At 39.4% G+C, this 16382-nt stretch overlaps 1 protein-coding gene across 1 annotated transcript in view; it reads right to left on the reverse strand.

Moving 5' to 3' along the window:
• Positions 1–13042: 13042 nt before the first annotated feature.
• ANKRD55 (ankyrin repeat domain 55) overlaps positions 13043–16382 on the reverse strand; it is a gene marked incomplete at its 3' end in the record, with an annotated part of 47787 nt that continues 44447 nt past the window's right edge. Inside the window, exon 11 of the mRNA XM_082012808.1 lies at positions 13043–13311. Coding sequence (XP_081868934.1) covers positions 13043–13311 — 269 coding nt within the window. The remainder of the gene's footprint in view (positions 13312–16382) is intronic.

Below are 16382 nucleotides of genomic sequence, written 5' to 3' on the forward strand. Positions count from 1 at the left end.
AAATCTCAAATATTTAGAAAAATGCTTAAAAAGCTTTATAATACTAACAAAACATCAAGAATTTATACTAAATATATCTTGAGGCGCTTGTCACATGACACAAAAAGGTTTCTGAAAGCCCTGCTGGCCTTATCTGCTGCTATGTTTTGCAGTCCAACAGCATCCCAGAGCTCTACAGTTGTTATTTTAAAATTGACTGGAACATTTGAAGCTAAATCACTTACTTGATTCTGACTGACCCAATGTGCCTCTACAGTGATTTCACACTAGCATATGCAAGAACCCAAGCAGCTGTAATTTTCGACGGGCCTTGTTGTATCTGTCCTGCACCAAATGCAATCTTGCATTTTAGAGAGTACATTTAAATCTCTGGCTCCTAAAAATAGTAACGGGAGTGAGGTAAGGGGTAAGAGATGCTCTGCAGGAGGATTAAAGAGCACTCTGTGTAAAAGATCCTTTGAAAGAGTGAAGCTATGTAACTGTTGAAAGAACGTGGATTTCTTAGTTTTTATACATCACTGAAATGTTTGGAGGAGTACAGGCTGTTATAATTAACTTAAAAATAACTAATACTTAGAGAAAGCCTAAAGAATTCTGCATATGTGATTATTATGTTTTTTCCACTGCTAAAATGTTCCACTCCCCTCTTATGATGGAACACAGTGACTGTTAAAATGGGCTTGTCAGCACTCATACAGGTTGTATTTATCTGTGTTAATAGGTCCAACCTGTCATTTCATGGAGAGAAAGGTGACGTTGTAAGCACAGTACATAACTAGGAAGGAGAGGCAGTGTATATGCAGTGTCTGTAGAACAATGATAAAATGCCACATTCAGATAAAATGGGAATATGACAATATAAGCTTATGAAAATCAAGTAGCGAGGATGTTAGTCTTATTCGGAAGACCCTGATGCATTGCAATGATAATATGAAGGTTTTCAGTCTATCTGAGAATTGAAAGGCCCCAAGAGAGTAGTGCTGCAGGGAAAACAACCACCAGAGGTGTAAGAAAGAGAAAGCAGACCTTTCACGCTTGAATGGTCTCATCAAAGTGTCATCAAACTGTCATTACCTGGACCTCTGCAAAGCATTTGACACTGTCCTGCGCGACATCCTTGTCTCTGAATTGGAGAGACATGGATTTGATGGATGGGCCAGGTGGTTAGGGAATTGTCTGGATGTGAGGATAGGCTGAGAGTTGGGGTTGTTCAGCATGCAGAAGAGAAGGCTCCACGGAGACCTTATTGCAGCCTTCCAGTCCTTAAAGGGGGCCAATAAGAAAGATAGGGACAGGCTTTTTATCAGGGCCTGTAGTGATAGGACAAGGGGTAATGGTTTTAAACTAAAAGAGGGTAGATTTGGACTAGATATAAGTAGGAAATTTTTCACTATGAGGGTGGTGAGATACTGGAACAGGTTGCCCAGAGAAGTTGTGGATGCCCCCTCCCTGTAAGTGTTAAAGGCCAGGTTGGATGGGGCCTTGAGCAACCTGGTCTAGTGGAAGGTGTCCCTGCCCATGGCAGGGGGTTTGGAACTAGATAATCTTTAAGATCCATTCCAACCCAAACCATTCCACGATTCTATGAAAACACCATTTATTTCATTCCTGAATGTTGTTTCACAGAGATCACAAGTGAAGAAATAGAAGACTTTTTCGCATAAAGAAAAACGCAATGGGGAATGAAGTTCTTGACTTTTATGATTTTCTTACCATAGTTCTATGGAGAAATGGGCGAATTTTACAACATGCTATCAGCAAATGTTCTTTCTGATTCATGGATATCAGAAATAGATACTTAGCCTTCCTTTCTCCAAATAACATAGCTGTCTTTTATAGCTGGGAGGATCTGAAGCAAGGAGAAAAAAAGGAAAAAACGTTCCCTGCCACTCTGTAAGTTTCATTTCCTGCTCAGCCATTTTGATAACCAAACAGAATGACTGATGTTAATGCATAATGACATGAGAATACCACCATTTTCAGTCATTAACTGCAAACAGGCATCATATTTTTTATTTCAGAAAGCTACTAGCAATACTTATGGTTGAATCAAGAAACCAACAAAGATATCTTTGCCATATCACCTTGGTCAAATAATTGTTTCATTTCACCACTGCTGTCTTGCTACTCTATGTGTAGCCTATATGTGCTTATTTCAGTTCTAAATTTTGGGATTACAGCGTCTATTTCTTGTAATGTATTTTCTCAGTAAGAAGCACAATGAAATTTAAATTTTCACTGGAATGCCTGAGTGCTACCTTGGTACAAGTAAATCAATGACAAACAGTTAAATCAGTAGTCACATGTTATGCATAACAGATGGACTTTAGTGCAATTGAAGTCTAATGGAACAAGAATGAATATCAAAAGATTTGCCTGCAGCTTTGGGGAGGACGGGTGCAGTCTGAGGCAATCCTGCCTTCTGCCACAAGCTGTATTTCCAGTTATGCTGACTGCAAAGTGAAAGAATATTTTGCATAATGGAATGTGCTTTTTTTGCTGTTTAAGTCAACCACACAAATCACACCCTAAATGGTTTCTCTTTTATAAATCCCAGTACAGCTTACTGTCACGTGCCCCACTGCTCAGTGACATTCCACTCTCATAAATGTATTTACTGGTTACTTTGTTAAACTCTTGCTTGAGGCTATTAAGAGTACTTGCCAGTAGGATCTTAATTTTAATTGGATAAGTATTGCCAGAGAGTCAAAACTGTTAGCACAGTCCTGGAACTATATGGCACAGCTGTACGATGCTAAACAGTTTGCATGTATATAGAGCACATTCCTGAGGTGGAGCCTGAGCCAGCTGTGGTGGTGCTGGCCAGTATGAACAGGTGGTGTGAAAAATCAGTGTGTGTTCACAGCAGAAGGTGGCAAGGAATCCACATGAAAAGGGAGGGTCACTGTTAGAATGGCAATGGGAAGAGAAGGAATAAACTCCTCTGGCTCTGCCTGGAAAGCAGGTTCTGATTTTTGAATGCAGAAACTGGAACTGTATTCTGGTGTTTGTTTCTTTGTATGTAGGAAGCATAACCCTGCAGATATTCTTGAAAAATAATCAGATCAAGTCAGAGACCATGCTGCTATCTGTCATTAGCATCTTATTTTCATTTATTTGCTAGTCACTTAGGATCTGGTGGCAATAGTTGCTTTCACAACTACTGTGAATACCTCCTTGAAGCTCTTGATCTAGCTCAGATCACATTGTGAGCTTCACCTTGGAAAAGTGGCATCTTGTGGTTGTTCTTCAGTTCCTTCCTTCCCCCTTGGCAACAGCTTTCCAGAGTGCCTCTGTATGGGCACACAGGACTCAGAGCTCAACACATTGTCATATTTCCTTCCATTTTGTCGCTATGCTGCTCTGTTATGCTGAACTAGGCACTACCGTTTCCTCTTTGCAGAGGGTTGGGGTGGAAAGTGTAAGCCTCAGGAAGCAAGTTCTGATTTAAAAATAATGTACCTTAGTAATCCATTGAGAATGCCACTGAAATAAGTGAAGGTAACATACCAGTTTTGGGAAAAAACCCAATGTTTTTTTCAGACTACACAACAGAAATGAGCTGGTCATCTGAGATAGCTGGTTCTGTTTTCCTAGAATTTCAACATTCATCTGCCACCTCTTTACCATTAAAAATAAACCAAAAAAACACCCAACCACCTGACATCATCGAAGTATTCTTATTGAATGTTTTCTTACTCACTGTACAGACAAGACTACACACTCTGGGAGACCTGCCCGGGAAGATTGGGTAATCAGTTTAAAAATGGCAGACTGACAGTTTTAGTCTAAAAAAATAATGCCTGAACAAATACATGTTGTTATGCTGAGGTGGTACACAATACCCTAATGTACTGGAACTAATTACTGTCATTTGATGTTGTGACATGGCTGTTTGAGAGTTCATATAATGTGGTGTGTTATCTTTTCCAATAATGCATCACATTATTGTGTGTTGATGGCATTGAAGAGTTATCACTGTTCATCCTACCATGTGGATAACATTGCAACATCTGGAGGGTCAGTGCTGACTACTTTCAAGGATCTCCTGTAAACAGAAGAAAGGAATACTCCCCAGCAGAATTCAGACTCTTGAAGAAATCCAGATGGCTGCCAAATCAGAAACATCACTAGGATGTTTTTATCTCTAAAAATTCTCTCTTGAGCTGAGATATGATTTCTATTATGAAAATACATTTAAAAATAGCTTGAGAGTCAGTTTCTCAGACTAACTCCAGATTGAGATTGTTTGTAGATATGCTTTAAAGGAAATAGTTCACACCTGTGGTGGCATTTCTTTGAAGGTCTCTTTTATTTAGAGAACATTTTGACATAGATCTCTAACATCTCTCAGCTTCTGGCAGCTGAGGAATTAAAATTTTTCTTGAAGAATGTTTGGAATAGGAAAATCAACTTCACTGTCAATGTGATACTGTTACGTAGTTAAATAATACAATGTGGTTATGCATAGCAACCAACAGAACAAAACCCCAAACTCTGTTGTGTGGAATGCAGAATTTGTCACGCTCTTGCAGATTGTAAACTTGCAGAAATGCACATGAATGTGAGAATTGGCTTGATGTTCTCACAGGCAGGCCAGGAGATAAGTAAAACTTCTACTCATATAATGGCATATTTGAAGAAAACCATAAACAAGTGAAGGTTAATAGCCTACAGACTTTATTCACATTTTAAATTAGGATAATTTAAGTCATCACATGAAACAATTCACACTTGTTAGTTTGAACTGGCCCAACTGTTGAACTTAGCCCAACATTTGGGTTGGTAAACTAGGATTATGGAGTTTAGAATGTTAAACAAGGGAGTTATGCTAATGTAGATTTTATTTCCATGGCTGCATGTATCTGGATAGCACAGTAATACAAGAAACTTTCAAAGTAGACTGCTGGCTGAGACAGAGCATGTCAGTAAGGACTGAACTCATCCTATAGCTTTCCAGTGACCTCCGTGGTTTGAGTTGATAATTTTGGTTCAGTTCACAGAAGACAGTTGTAAGCATTGTTAGCACTGATCTTTTAAATCTCAAAGGGTAGTCAAAGAAAAGAACAAAGAAACTTGTGATTTAGATTTTACTGCAAGAGTTTTCCACTTGTTGCAAACAGAGAACATGACAAGCCCCCACCTCCTCAGCACTTTCCTATGGTTAACCTGTAAATACAGCTCTACATTCCCAAGTGCTGGTCACCCACCATCTTGTTGGGGTGAAAATGATGTGCAGAGATGCTGCCCAAGAAAGGTTGTGTTGAACTCATGTACCATATTTGGTGTCCCTCCATGGGCAGTACTAGAGGGCAGCAGCATTTTGGTTTGGATCAGCTAAAGGATGTGAAACAAAACCATTCTCTGTGAGAACAGCTGCAGCTCTCCTGTGTGATAACAGTCATTGTTCAGTGACTATTGCAGAAAACCTGCTGTAGGTATTATGAGTTCAGTTAGAATTCACAAAACCTGTCAGGAGGGCAGCTGGACCATGCTCTTTATATATTAGCTAGTTTAATCTCTTCTCTGTTCTTTGGGATGGCAGAGTGGTACTGAGACTCCAAAATCTCTGCCTCTTCTCTTCCATCCTTTAAGGAGATTGAGGAGACAAAGAGGACAAGAAGGATCAAGGAGACAAAGGAAGAGCTAATCTCTGCTGGCAGATAATTTATCCAATGCAGCTCTATGCCTTTCCTAGTCCAGACAGTAATCACACAAAGTAACTGCCATGAATAATGTTGTTACTTAATGTTCCTGAAGATAAAGGCTCTTTCTCAGTCCTTTACTACTGCTCTTGGGCTGCGGTTCCTAGCCAACATCCCCAGTGTCCTGCATGAACTGTCCATAGCTATGGGTAATGTTGCTTTTCAGACTGTCAGTGATAACACTGTGACTACTACACGCTCCCCAGCAGGAGCTTTGCAGCTCAGCTGGCCAAGGTGGCTTTTGGCCAAGAATAAGTACAGGCCAGTGGCCAGGATCTGACTCTCTCCACTGTGTCCTGAGGAAAGCCAATTATAGTCTCTACTTTTCAGCCCTTAATTTGCTTCCTGCATTTCTCTACCTGATTGTCGTAAATACTGGACACTCACAGGCAAGTTCCCATAGGCAGGGAAAACAGATGTCACATTTTGGAGGGTTAACACCTGATCACTGAAGATAGCCCACCAGCCCGAGTTCTCAGAAGCTGCTGTTGGGAATTTAGTGTCTAATCTTTCTGCCTTAGTTTCCTCTTATGTGACATTGGGATAATGTTATTTAAGAGCCTACTGGGAAAATTTCAGTGATAGAGTGATTACTTTTTGTTAAGTGCTAAATTTCATTAGAACATATAAAAATAACCTCCAGTTTGCTACAAGATCTCTGTGGATTTTAGTAACCAGGTGCTATCCTCACATAAAAGCTGAGAGGAGAATTAAACCTCTGTGAAAGCAGGCTATCTTCCTGTTTACCACCTTACCAGAGAGCACCAGAAGTGTGTAAAAACTGGTGCTTGCTTTTTTTCATTTAGATAAAGAGCTTACCCTGGTTCCTGCCACAACTTTACAGTCTGTTTTTGACACCTGTCTGACATATGCTGATCTTACATTTACAAAAATAACATTGAAACCTGATGTTGATAGATCTGACAGTATTGATGTCAAATAAAATTTTCTTTGTGAAAAAGAATTCAGAAAAGTATTTCTTGCTGTTGTGAACCAAGAGACTTAGGACCTCACAATTACGGTGATTAAGAAGGTGATGTCTGAATTTGCAATGACTACTCCAAGGAAAGGAGTAGTATAGCTGAAAGCCCTGTCACATTGATTTTTGAATTTCTGAAACTAAATAGTATGAGCTCTGCATCAGAAACAGTGTAGGAGAGGCTTGAGCTGTGCTTTTAAGGTGTCTAGAAATGCAGCATTTGATTAAATTTATAGTAGGCATTTATGTAAGAGTGAAAACAAGAAAATCCTAATGTAAATTGGGCATAAAAAACTCCCAACAGAACAGAAGGAGGTAGAAGGACAGCAAGGGCTTTCTCATGGCCTTTTCTCATGGCCTCAATTGCTCCTCATGGCCTATGCCACTGACAAGTCACTACATCTCTGAGTGGAAATTTCCATGCCTATTAATTCATGAACCCTTTTAGTGGGTATGATTTTGCATGTCAGGAAGAAACCTAAGCAATGGCAAATCAGAAGCAGCTTTCTCAAGATATGTCTTGGAACCCACAGTGAAAATAAGATGGCAAATGCATTCACAGGAAAATCAATCATTTAAAAATGTTTAGCTGAGAGAGGAATACCACAGGGACAATGACAAACTTCAAGTGGCTTGTCTGTAGTTTCTAGGACATACTGAAAAAAATGCCCAAATCAACAATGGGAGGAAAACCTCTGTAAGATCACAACATGGAAAAAACACTAGGCACTGTAACAGGAGAGGCCGAAGTGCAAAAATATTTTTAGAGTTTTAAGTATCAGAATTTTGAAAAGCATCCAACCCCTTTCTGATAAATTCTCTACACAGGATGTCTCTTTGGATTAACAGCTGGAGGGTGAATGAACCTTTAAGAAGCTCCAGACCTCCAGATCAGAAAAAAGTACATCTGTCTGGTGCTAGGAGCTGGACAGAACAGGAGGCAGTGCCTCCGTCTGGGTTAAGTCATCATTTAGCAGTTTAGTTTAGCTGGTTTTAGTAATAAATCTCTGCCTTATTTCCAAGAGCTTGCTACAAAGAGCTGCTTTATAAACAGGACAGGATTGGCAAATTTTAGAAACTGAAAATGCAGTCCTTACAATTGTGTGTTTAGTATAGTCTTTCTGGTTAGACCTTATATTTTATTCTTCTTTGGATGATATTTACCCTCAACTTCTGTGTATCAAAGATACAGTTCCATTTTTTTTCAATCATTTAAGTGCAGCCAACTATTCATGCATTGTAGGAAGGTCTCCCTTCATAGTTTTCAGTATATGGGCAAAGCCACTTTCAGCTCAGTTGACAAGCTGAAATTATAGTTGAAGTTTGTGGCACTGTGTCTAAGCAGGGGATCTGACTCTCCTGCTCCTTCCCCTCACTTGCCCTCATACCAAACTAATCTTCCAAATGTGATCTTGATAGGGAAGGCGATGACTCTGGGGTCTTTTGTAGTGGTGATGATGGCTACAAAGACACACTGGGAAGGCTGGACCAAACCTTTTCTTAGTACATGATGTATTCAGGCAGTTTCAGTCTGCTCCTGTGTGATACAAGGAACTCCACCACATCCGTCTTCCAAAGGATGGGATCCCACACTCTGAGCACAGAAATACGCACAAAGGTGCAGGAGGGCACATGTGCATAGAGTGAGGTACTCCTCTTGGACAGGTATGAACACCTCCTTGACTCTGCAGGTTCTTCCTGGTGTTTGCAGAGCAGCAGAAGGTCACACCATGATGCCAAGTACCCTGGAGCACCATAAACAGTGAGATGAGGAATGGAAAGTTACTGCAAGAGGCTGTACCATATAGGTGTCTGCAGACCTTACTAGGCTCAGTGGCAGCTGCAGAAGGCAGGCCCTTGACAGCGTTGCCTGGCAGGGAGGGAATACTTGGACTTAAGGGTCCCAATGGGCCTTTATGAGAGTTTAGTTCTTGGTTCTGTGTCAGTTGCTTCACATCCAGTAGTACATGCCCTTGGTTAGAGGTGGCTTTGATGCTGGACACCTGACAACCTCTGGTCTAAACTGCCTCTTTTGTAACACTGAGCTTTTCCACCAATAGGGGCAGCACATGAAAATCTTTACTTTCTCTGAAACTAAGGAACATAGGAAAACCGCATGAAAATAATGAGAGAAAAATTCCACTTTTAAAACACAAAGGGAAATAATGTATGCTTTCAATACTTCTGTCTTCTTCTAAATCATTAATATAATGCAGATGCAGAATAACAGGTCTGGTAACTCATGGAGACAGTATGATCAGATGAGCTTTTATAACCCTGTTGGAATTGTTTGAAAAGTTGCTATGCTTTTATGTCCCAAAGTGATAACTGTGATGCTTCCAGTGTTTTGCAGTGTAAAATATATGGATTATGCAGACTCCACTTTGGTGGTGGTAGAAGAATGCAGTGTATTTGGGGTGAAGAGATAGAGATCTTCACCTTTGGCAGTGGTAGGAGTGTTGAAAAAACTTTATTAGGACTGAATTTTAGATGATATAGCTTCCTCTAGGTATTTGTACAAGACAATTGGCCTGCTCATCAGATACGCTGCTCATGAATAGAACAGCCTAAAGATCCCCATAATACTGGATGATCCGTTGTTTTACATATGAATTTTTTCTCTGTTTTAAATAATGGACTAATGCTAACTTCCTGCACAGTTTACTTGAAGAGTGGACCGCTCCATTCAGTGTCAATGTGTAAGTAAATGGTCCAGTGGAATAAATGCTGTACCATTTTTAAAAGCATTTTCAAATTCAGTTCATAAGAATGACATATGGCATGTAAAGCATGTTCCAGTGAGAAAGTATATTGTGTTTTGGTCAGAATATGTATTGTGTATGTATATATATTTTCTTAGCTCTCTTTGCCAAGCCAAACTCCCCAGACACCTGAGTACTGCAGCACCCTATGAGTTAACACTAAACTAGTGCCACAGAAGAATGTGCCACAGGTATTTAATCACTAGAGAGAGGGAAAAAAAAAATCTCTGTCATAACCTACTGACTAGCCATTTCTTGGCAATTGCTAATCAACTATGTTAGCCTTTTATTGTCTCTCCTTCCATTATCTTCCAGGAAAGGTCTGTGCAAGAGGTTGGTGTAGCTTAAGCAGGTATTGGTTCATTTGTTACCTTTCATGCAGTATGCTGAAGTCAACAGTCTGCTCTTCTCTGAAGGTGAAAGACTTCAACTTAATTTGACTTGTTTATTTACTGTAGAATTTGACTATCAAACCCAAAAGATAAGAATAGTTCCTGGTGGGAACATTTCTGAGAGTAATTTTTAGTGCTTTCTGTGAGCATTAATTTTTAAAAGATCTATATTTGGTAAATTGTGAATTACTTCTTTATTGACAGTCTACAGAAGAAACACAGTAGAAAATGACCTGGATATTAGTTCAGATTACCATGCTTTTAAGACTGTCTCTGTTCAGGCAAGTGCTGTATTCTATGCTTACCTTTTAACAGGCAATTAGATTTGCATTCCTTTCCTGAAAAAGTCTATTTCCGGGTTTGGAAAAAACATACCTTCCTAGAAAAAAATGCTGGAAAAAGGGGGAAATGATAGGAAAAAACCAGCTAGTACATGCCTCCTGTGTCACACAAACTGATTGTATAGAGAGGAGGCAGTAGTAATGTGTATGCAGTTTCAAGTGACTGCACCTGAAATTCTGAATTTTTGAAGGAGTTTCATTTGGCAGACAATGTTATCTTTGATCAAAAATCATTCATTATTCAGCTCTGTCTGCCCATGCTGCATTAACCAAGCACTGCTGAATAGGAAAACCAGAAAGCTGATTACTTCCTTTCTGGGAATGGAAGTGTCCAGCCTAAGGCATGGGAGAATGTCTCTCCCTTTCTCTCTTGCTGTAATACTGTAAACATCTGAAATTTTTTCAAGTGTCTATGGGAAGCCAACACAGACTGCTCCCTTATCTTTGTTTGCAGCATGGAACTGCAGCTGGCAAACATGGACACCACCACAGCTTTTATATGATTTCCATTAGACAGCCCAGGACTCTCCTGGTCCCTGGACAGGCAGGGTAACAAGAGATGAAAGAGATTCACCCCTTCTCTCAAAGCCAGTAATAGCAACAAATACCCCTTCTACTCAGGAAAAGTGGAGTTGCAACATATGACCTGCCTCTTTTGAGGCATCCCGGTTGATAGCAAAAAGCCTGGTTTTCTTACCCACTCAAAAGGACTCGAGTGGTGATGGAGTTACAAATATTTGACCTCACTGGGATTTCCTTGCTGTGCCATTTGGTCTTCTCTTCTTTCCACACACTGTACTTACTCCCAAGCAACATGTTAAACTGAAGAAAATTAATCTCTGCCAGAGTGGTTACGTTGGGCTCTCACTCTGCAAAGCCAAAGCTCATTCTAGTAATATGTCTACACTGACACTTAGGGTTAACACAGAGGTTATTTGCTGTCAGCCAGAGCTTTATGAATTAGTTTTCCTTCTCCTCTCTGCAGTCTGCACCAAAACTATCTGCTCTGTACTGTTTGATAGTGGCTTAAGGTCGGCACTGAAGCTTGAATGTTTCTAGGAACTGACTTAAGAACCACTTGTCTTTTGTGTGAGGCCACAGGGAGAGGTACAAAAGGGCTGGAGTCAGAATAGAGAATTTGGGGGTTGCAGCTGGTAGAGTTCCAGGGCAGAGAAGCTTAGGCGTTCTGGAGAGCAGAGCAGCTCAGGCAGTGACCTGGTGGAGCAAATACCAGTCTGCTACACTGTAGGAGGGACTCTGGACTTTTCAGTGAGGCTGGACTGAGCATGACTGGTCAGGTGCAAAGACAGAGCATGCCAGAATTGATTTTTGCTTTAACAGACCATATGTCTGTCATACAGTACTTTTTCCATCTAGCCTCAGGCATTAGGTTGCCTGTCAGGTCCAAGCACTTGAACTTTTTAGTCTCATGGATTTCAGCAAGAAGCTAGACGTTTACATAACGTGTTGAATTTGAAATTTATACCCTGAATTGGATTAGATGGTTAAAAATAAAAAATCCTTTTATTTATGTGCAAAAGTCCCCTATTCCCTGTGTTGGATCAGATCACCTGTTGCTGTGCTTTGCTTTTTTCTTTCTGGGACTGTCTGTGACTGCCACCAGCCATCCTTCTATTTAGAGTCATTACTGCAAGGAAATTGGAAACTGCAGCTAGTGGGACATGATTATTTTCTCTTTCATGTCACATTTGTCTTTTACTGTGACACAGCAAAATAAATGTTTGTACAGCTAATAAAACATTTATCTAGAGATAAACAGAAATGCCATGTCCTGGTTGAATGAGCTGCTGATGTAGAGCTAATGTTAGACTGGTTTACTAGCAATGGTGATACAGAAGGGGTGACAAAACAGGACTATCGCCCCCACCCCTCACCCACAGTAATGCCACAGCCTCTCTGAAGGGGTAGTCCATAGCAATAGCAGCAAAATTTAGATAAGAATCTTGAAACAAGCAGAGGTTGGCATCCTTGCTGGCCTTTAGGAAAGCACAGTCTTGTGAAATGTTTAGTCAAAGGCTTATAGCACTTGCCAAGGCTCTTGACTGAACAGCAGTCTAGCTAGATTTCCTTTTTCAGTCCGGTGATCAAAGTGATGAAATAATGCTTAATAACTGGGGACTGTGCAATCCTTGTTTTATGAAAATAACAATACACCATTGCATTTTTGCCACTGAGGAATATGAAGAATTAAATGAAAGAGACATAAATCTGTCAGTGCAATGAACAGTTTTGAACAGTGTTTGGTATAGCTCTGTCTGTTCCTCAGGGATTAGTGTTGCATTGTACTTTTTTAGCTTGTTGAAGTCACATAACCCACAAACTTACAATGTAGAAAATATGTGAAAAACAAAGAGCCAAAACCCCTCATTTGCTAAAACTGCCTTTTATTTTGAGCTTACCGTTTTAATCTTAAAAAGATAATTTTATGGCATGCAGCCTCAGAACCAGCACCATTGCATTTACAAACTACAGAGAATCCCTGTCAATTTATGCTTCCCTAATTCTGACTTTTAAATCACGCAGGAAATCTTACTTTGTTTCAGTTTTCTATAAAAGTTTTAACAGCACATTGCTGCAACAAGATTGCATGTTATGAGGATTCCATTCACAAAATAGGTTTACAGCACATTAAATATCGATTTAGTAATTTCATCATAAATGAAAATGTGTATATAAATACACAGTGCAGCTTTTGTGATGTGCTACCCTTTCGTGTTTTTTGTTCATTTACACTCCAGTTCACAAGAGCATCATTAGTGCAAATTAATGAGATTTTACTGTACAGTTGTCTTGTAACAAACTCTTTAGATATATTTCAACTGATTGAGGCCAGTGTAATGAGTTAATTTTCAGCATCTGGTTTGATGAGAGATTTCTCAAGCTCTTCTGCAGAGTTAGATTTCTTCTGGCTTGGGATAGCAGGTAGGACACGGCTTGGTTTCAGAGGCTCTCCTGGTAGACCAGGCAATAGAGAATAGAGCAAATGACTCTGAGAATGTCCCCTCTTCTGGGATCTGGAGGTTGGGGCTGGTGGGAGAATAACTGCACCAGTCCTTAGGGAATTTAAAGGCAGGGACTTAAACTTCTTAGCACCCTCAAATTGTAGTTGAACTAGAGGAAAAAGAAAAAGAGAGAAAGAGTGCACAGAAAGTGAAAAGCATTAAATTTTTACAAATGAGTTTGCAACTTCCTTTGAATTGTTGTTTGTTTGTTTTGTGTTGTGTGTACTCAAAAATGCATTTGAAAAATACGATCAAAATATCAGTAAGAAATTGTTAAAGCCTGGCAGGGCTGATCTTCAACTGAAGAAAACAACTCTGGTGTTAAGCAATTTACTTTGTGTTTGGTGATCAAAAAGACTTGATAAGTTCAAAGATTTACTTTTGATAAGCAGAGAATCTATAGTTGAGTCTGAAGGAGACTTGGTCTGTCTGGAGAGATTTCCGCAAGATGTTTTTTTATCAAGAACCACAGGCTGACTGAAACAGAAATGTTCTATGGGAATATGTTATTTTTAACAAAACCTTTGTGGGAGTGTGCTCTATTACCCAGGGTAAATTCTGATCAAAATCTTAGGAAAATGAAATGGAGGAATGTGGGACACTGTGTCTGGGTTTCTGCAGGTGCAGTCAATCATGAAGATAGGTCCACACATGCTCTGCAAGTCACAGGCCACAAAAGTAGCCCATTACCCTGTAGCGCATGAAGACCCACACTGAAACACAAGAGCCACAGCTGTTGTATGTCTTGTGTGTGTCAGCAATCTTGTAAGAAATGGTGGATTTAGATCATCCTTAATCTCCAGCTCACACTCAGCAGTGTAACGTTGCTTGTGGTTTAAAATATAGTTCTGTATCTTTTCTAAATGGAAATCCTCAAGCTCCTTTATTCAGGCAACTCACTAGCTAATTTCCTATTTTTTAAAAAGGATAATTCAAAACCTTAATTGTAGACCTGTTTTTCTCTGCCTTGTAATTTATTGTGAATTGCATGAGCTTCTTTTAATTTAATTCTCCATTTTATTCACAAGCTCTTTGTATACAAACGGTTTGGGTTTTTCAGATAACCGCATGAAGAGCTCCCTACTGGAGTTAATACCATCTCTGTTTCGGCTACAGAATTTTCCTTGCAATTTTTCACATTAATTTTTCCTTGGTTGCATTCTCATTCCATCTGTGATTTCCTTCCATCTGCATCTGTTGTGATGAATATATGAGAGCTTATTAACGTTTTCCTCTGAGATATTCTAGTTTGAGTTTCATCTTGCTAGTCATGGCAGCTGCCAGAAGGTAATTTAGATTCTCTGTCTATTTCACTGGCTTGATCCTTTGAAACTAACCACAAATGCTTCCTAGAGGTCAAATATTAAAAACCATTCTCTGAGCCAACCACTTGTCCTCAGATTGGTGTCATGCTTGTGTCCTGGTTCTTCATATGGAGGAAAAATCCTGCTATAAAGCACTCTGCTCAAAAGGTGACCACCTCAGCCTGTCATTATCATTTAATTTCCCAGTCAACTCCAATGAAAACTTGAGTGTTCATGTTTGCAGTTTTCCTGGCAGGCCCTTTGATTGTTTCCTTTTCATAATCTCTGACAGAAATTTTCCTGGGTCAGACTCAGGGAAATTCTACAAAAATGAGGAATGAAGAAGAGCATTATCTCTTAATCCAGTGAAAATCTTGTATAATTCCAGAGGGATATGTGAAATTAATCTGGATTTGGGCAATTTTAATAGAAGATAAAATGATAAATGAAGTAATTTTTATTAGAAATAATGAACCATATAATCAGCTGGTATGAACTGAGTAACTACTGCAGTGAATGCACCTGTGATAAGCTTACAAGTCAATTTTGAACTTAAAAAAAACCCCAAACCAAACAAAACATTCAGCACACTTGAGGAACTCTTAGGTAGACTAGTGGGTGGAGTTTCTTGAGGGCTGTAGAATAAAAAGTCAAGAAAAGAGGGCTTAAGGAATTTCAAGTCAGTTAACCTAACCTAAAAAATCCTAAAGACCTAGAATCCTGCCACAATTGGTGTTTCTCAGAAGTGAATCTTTGAACCTATGCAGTCTGCCTTCTCACTGCTCATCAAGCAACATCAAAAAGAATAATTGGGACACTGGCAAGTGGATGCAGGAGAAGTGAGAAATTATGTAGCTTTAATAAGGAAGGACTATTACCTTTGTTACAAATTTTCATTAAAAATAAGGTAGATCTGTTGCTATAATGTGGATACACATCTGATAAAAAAAGGCACTCAAGGTGTAATTTTCCAGAGAACAGGTTTACAATGCAAAATGACCTTGATAAATTGGAGAAACAGTAAGAAATTCAGATAGCAAAACTCAGCAAAGGCAAATGCAAACCACTATACCTAGGGAAAACAAACAAAGAAAGATATCCTAAACCACCAAAAGTCCAAATGTAAGATGGTGAATAACTGGCTAGAGGAGTAACAGGCCTGCAGGTAACTGGGGACACAGACTGTGTGTGAGTCAGAATCATATTGAAGAAGTTCAAGCAGAAAACTTGCAGCTTCCGTGCCTTCACAAAGCAGAAGCACACCAGTCTTGCCATGCAAGCTCTTCTGTGTCTTATTACAATTAACAAGTCAGAAATTTGCCATGTTGAAAACAAATGTTACCTCTGTAATGTCTGTAGATGCTGAAAGAGCTTTGCATCTATGTTATTTTTTCACTATATACATTGTGCAAAAGAGGCTGAAGCTCTCCTTGCCATACTTCTCTGTACCATATGCCATATACTAATTTCATCATTCATTATTTATTTATCAGGAACAGTAATTCTCTAAGACACACCAGGTATCTATTTGGGGCAAAGCAAAATCTTTATAGAGAGGATTATAAATATTGGCATTTTTTTTTCTTTTTGTGCTGATTTCAGTACAATTCAAGTTGTGATGGCCTGAGCAGGAGCATGCAGTGTTTGCTATAGCTGCCTGGCCTTTGGCAATGTAGTGTAATTCATGGGTCATATTCAAGGTTCATACATGTTCACAAGTTCAGGAAATCACTTAGTTCTCCTTTCCATGAAAAAAAAACCCCAAAAAAACACTAATACTTTGCTTTAGTTTGTATTGAATTTGTGTGAATCAAGCAGGGCTAAATATACTAAATGAGCCCATTTGTTTTCTGGCACATGGTAGAATGCTTTGAGT

This window comes from Phaethon aethereus, assembly GCF_964289735.1.
Source record: "Phaethon aethereus genome assembly, chromosome: Z".
In the NCBI taxonomy this organism is placed as follows: Eukaryota; Metazoa; Chordata; class Aves; order Phaethontiformes; family Phaethontidae; genus Phaethon; species Phaethon aethereus.